General features: G+C 64.7%; 2 protein-coding genes across 2 annotated transcripts; both read left to right on the top strand.

Moving 5' to 3' along the window:
• Window positions 1–302: 302 nt before the first annotated feature.
• Window positions 303–2162, top strand: LmxM_21_0630_1 (uncharacterized protein; the record flags this gene model as incomplete). The annotated part of the gene is made up of 1 exon (XM_003886449.1): window positions 303–2162. The coding sequence occupies one exon, from the start codon at window positions 303–305 to the stop codon at window positions 2160–2162; it is 1860 nt and encodes a 619-aa protein (XP_003886498.1).
• Window positions 2163–3187: 1025 nt separating this feature from the next.
• Window positions 3188–4027, top strand: LmxM_21_0620a_1 (uncharacterized protein; the record flags this gene model as incomplete). The annotated part of the gene is made up of 1 exon (XM_003886448.1): window positions 3188–4027. A coding segment is annotated over one exon (840 nt), but the record flags the coding sequence as incomplete, so codon positions are not given.
• Between the last annotated feature and the right edge of the window lie 2 nt (window positions 4028–4029).

Below are 4029 nucleotides of genomic sequence, written 5' to 3'. Positions count from 1 at the left end.
GCTGCGGCAGGATGGTGCACGAATGCACGCCCATGTGGTGGTGAGGGCCCAACTCGAGACCCCGCCATGTCCCCATCTCTGTACGAGCTCACTGGCCCCCTCCCTCACCCCCTCCACCCCCGCACTGACTTTCTCGCGCCTCTTTTATGATCACTGTTGGATAAGCGCCTCACGCAAGCGTGTCTGGCTATCGTCGTGTGCAGATGTTGTTCCGGTGCGGTGCAGGTCCCAGTGACACCGGGGAAGATGCCCGCTGCAGCTCTTCGCCGGGAGTCTCTTCTTGCCTGTCCGGTGCGGATCCGATGCGGTGCATCGCGCACATTGACATGGACTGCTTCTACGCTCAGGTGGAGGCGGTGCGCCTCGGCGTGGACTGCCGCGTGACGCCATTTGCGCTCGTACAGTGGGGCAGCTTTATCGCGGTGAACTACCCGGCCCGTGCGCGTGGGGTGAAGCGGTTTTGCCTCTCGCCGGACGAGGTGAGGCGCGAGCTGCCAGATGTTCAGATGTCGCACATCGCCACGTACGCCATGGGCGAGTCCGAGTACTGCTACCCCGAGGCTCCGCGCATCAACACACACAAGGTGTCCTTGGAGCCGTACCGACATGCGAGCCGACAGATCTTTGCCATTCTCCGTGCGGAGCCCGGAGTGGTCGTCGGAAAGGCCGGCATTGATGAGGCGTACATTGACGTGACGGAGGCGGCGCGACGGGAGCTGGCGGAGGTGCGCGCTGCCGCCGCGGGTGCCTCGCTGGACCCGCTGGCGGACGTGATGGAGCCGTCGACGCGGCTGATTGAGGACCGGCGCGCGGAGATGGAGGCGTGGTTCGGCGCGCGGGGGACGTCGCTGGCTGCTGTGTTCGACGAGCCGATGCGCGCCCTGGTGCGCGGCGAGTGCGGCGCTGAGCTGGAGGGAAGCCGCGCATTCTGCGTTGGCGCGGACGACGCTGCGTACGCGGAGCGGTGCCTGCTGCTGTGCGCTGCGTCGCGCGTTGTGCACCGGCTGCGGCAGCGCATCTACGCGGAGCTGCACTACGACTGCTCTGCCGGGATCGCGCACAACCGCGTGCTTGCGAAGTGCATCAGCGCGACACACAAGCCGAACCAGCAGACGCTGCTGTTGCCTGACCGGAGCGCGAGTGCGCTGTTTGAGCTGCCGCTGAGTGGGGTGCGCGGGTTTGGTGGCAAGCTCGGCGCCGCTGTGAGCGCTGTGTGCGGCGGTGTGACGGAGTGCCGCGAGGCGTGGCTTGTGCCGCTTGCGCAGCTGTGCAAGCTTGACGGGGCGTGTGATGTGGGCGACGGCGAGGATGCTGAGGATGACACGGAGGGGCGGGTGGGTCGATTATATGGCAGGAAACGGGGGCGCGCTGCCTCGCCATCCATGGAGAGGAACTTCCAAGGGTTGGCTGCACACACCACATCGCAGTACGTCTTCTACCGCTTGCGCGGCCTGGCCGAGGACACAATCGTGAACCGCCCTTTCTCCAAGACCATCATCGCGTCCAAGAACTTCGGACGCCTCACCACCTCGGTGGAGGTGCTGCAGCGCTGGGTCATTGTGTTGACCAGTGAGCTGTGCTCCCGCTACGAGGAGTTCACCTCTCTGTACCACATACGAGGGCGCAGCTTCAACATCAAGCTCGGCAATGACGGGTTCCGGAGCACGGGCGGTCTGTCAAACCGTAGCGTCGCGCTACCGGAGGCCATGCAGCCGGACGTACTGACCGCGGTGGCGATACGGGAAGTGGAGGCGGTGTTCCGCAATAAGCCAGGGGCCGCGGCGGACTCCGTGACCTTGACGATCGGCGGTTTCGTCTCGGATGGCTCCGGCGGGACCGGTTGCGTACCCTCTCTCGCTGCCATTCGTGGCGAGAGCACTAATGCTGGTCAAGGGCGAGCCGTGCGAGGGCATCTGCGCCAGCAGACGCTCCTGGCGTCCTTCTTAGCCGCTTCAGCTGCTGACGGTGGAGCTGCCTGTGCAATGCGTCAGGGGAGCAGCGGTAACGTGGCGGAGGTGCTCAGCAGTGATGGGAGCGGCCTGGGCGACTCCGACAGCAACGGGTCCGTGCACATTGATGGCGATCCCGTTATCCTCTCTCTTTCCTCGCATAGTCTGAGCTCCAACAGTGGCGACGTGAGCAGCGTAGTGCTGATCGACTGAACTCCTCCGCTGCCTGAGCGCGATATTGTGCCAGAGACGCGCCGCGTGGCTGAGGTGCGGGCGCTGGATGTGGGGGAGAGCTCGCCATGCGAGGCAGCAGGCGCACCATCACCACCACAAACGTTGCTCCTCTTCTCCCCGCTCCCAGCTGGCAAGGCAGCGGGTGAGGAGAGGCAAGAGGAGAGCCGCGGTGCTACCGAGAATCATGAAGGGCACCGACGCCATCTTGGAGGCCACCACCACGTTGTACCACAGCCGCCGCCATCAGCACTGGCACTGCCATTTTTAGCAGCACCTCCATCATCGCCTGCGCCTTCCAACGCCGTCGAAGTGGTCGAAGACAACGGCGGCGTGGAGGGCGAGGATGTTGTGACGGTCATCGACTGAGCCGGACACGGATACTGTCTCAACACCTTCTGCAGCTCACTTTGACTCTTCCACGTCGTCACGACATGCGCATCACCCCCCAACGTGCCTGCACGCGTGCTTATGGGTCGAACCAACGAGGCGTGTATGTGGCTGTGTGTGTGTGTGGGTACGTGTGTGGGATGGCGCACTACTGCTCCAGTGCTGCTATTCTTTCCATGGGCTTTGTGCGGTGCACAGCCACGAATAGAAACAATGTGAAGCTCGCAACGAGAGCAGCGCAGAGGGGGAGAGCGTAGCAATGGTCTCTGCTGTAGACGACGTGGTCGGAACGGCTGCGGAGCGCTTGTGAGTGCGCACACTCATGTGCACGTGTACGTATTCCGCCAGCACTGCTCTCCGCCACCCTGCTCAGATCGGACGAGTTGGGGGCACGTGGGCAGGTGCTGGTGTGTCGCTGCGGCAGGATGGTGCACGAATGCACGCCCATGTGGTGGTGAGGGCCCAACTCGAGACCCCGCCATGTCCCCATCTCTGTACGAGCTCACTGGCCCCCTCCCTCACCCCCTCCACCCCCGCACTGACTTTCTCGCGCCTCTTTTATGATCACTGTTGGATAAGCGCCTCACGCAAGCGTGTCTGGCTATCGTCGTGTGCAGATGTTGTTCCGGTGCGGTGCAGGTCCCAGTGACACCGGGGAAGATGCCCGCTGCAGCTCTTCGCCGGGAGTCTCTTCTTGCCTGTCCGGTGCGGATCCGATGCGGTGCATCGCGCACATTGACATGGACTGCTTCTACGCTCAGGTGGAGGCGGTGCGCCTCGGCGTGGACTGCCGCGTGACGCCATTTGCGCTCGTACAGTGGGGCAGCTTTATCGCGGTGAACTACCCGGCCCGTGCGCGTGGGGTGAAGCGGTTTTGCCTCTCGCCGGACGAGGTGAGGCGCGAGCTGCCAGATGTTCAGATGTCGCACATCGCCACGTACGCCATGGGCGAGTCCGAGTACTGCTACCCCGAGGCTCCGCGCATCAACACACACAAGGTGTCCTTGGAGCCGTACCGACATGCGAGCCGACAGATCTTTGCCATTCTCCGTGCGGAGCCCGGAGTGGTCGTCGGAAAGGCCGGCATTGATGAGGCGTACATTGACGTGACGGAGGCGGCGCGACGGGAGCTGGCGGAGGTGCGCGCTGCCGCCGCGGGTGCCTCGCTGGACCCGCTGGCGGACGTGATGGAGCCGTCGACGCGGCTGATTGAGGACCGGCGCGCGGAGATGGAGGCGTGGTTCGGCGCGCGGGGGACGTCGCTGGCTGCTGTGTTCGACGAGCCGATGCGCGCCCTGGTGCGCGGCGAGTGCGGCGCTGAGCTGGAGGGAAGCCGCGCATTCTGCGTTGGCGCGGACGACGCTGCGTACGCGGAGCGGTGCCTGCTGCTGTGCGCTGCGTCGCGCGTTGTGCACCGGCTGCGGCAGCGCATCTACGCGGAGCTGCACTACGACTGCTC

The sequence above is a fragment of the Leishmania mexicana genome, contig 83 (genome assembly GCF_000234665.1).
Source record: "Leishmania mexicana MHOM/GT/2001/U1103 WGS CADB00000000 data, contig 83, whole genome shotgun sequence".
Lineage (NCBI taxonomy): Eukaryota > Euglenozoa > Kinetoplastea > Trypanosomatida > Trypanosomatidae > Leishmania > Leishmania mexicana.
Note: the sequence above shows the minus strand (reverse complement) of the source record. Positions and strands in the feature narration are given on the sequence as shown.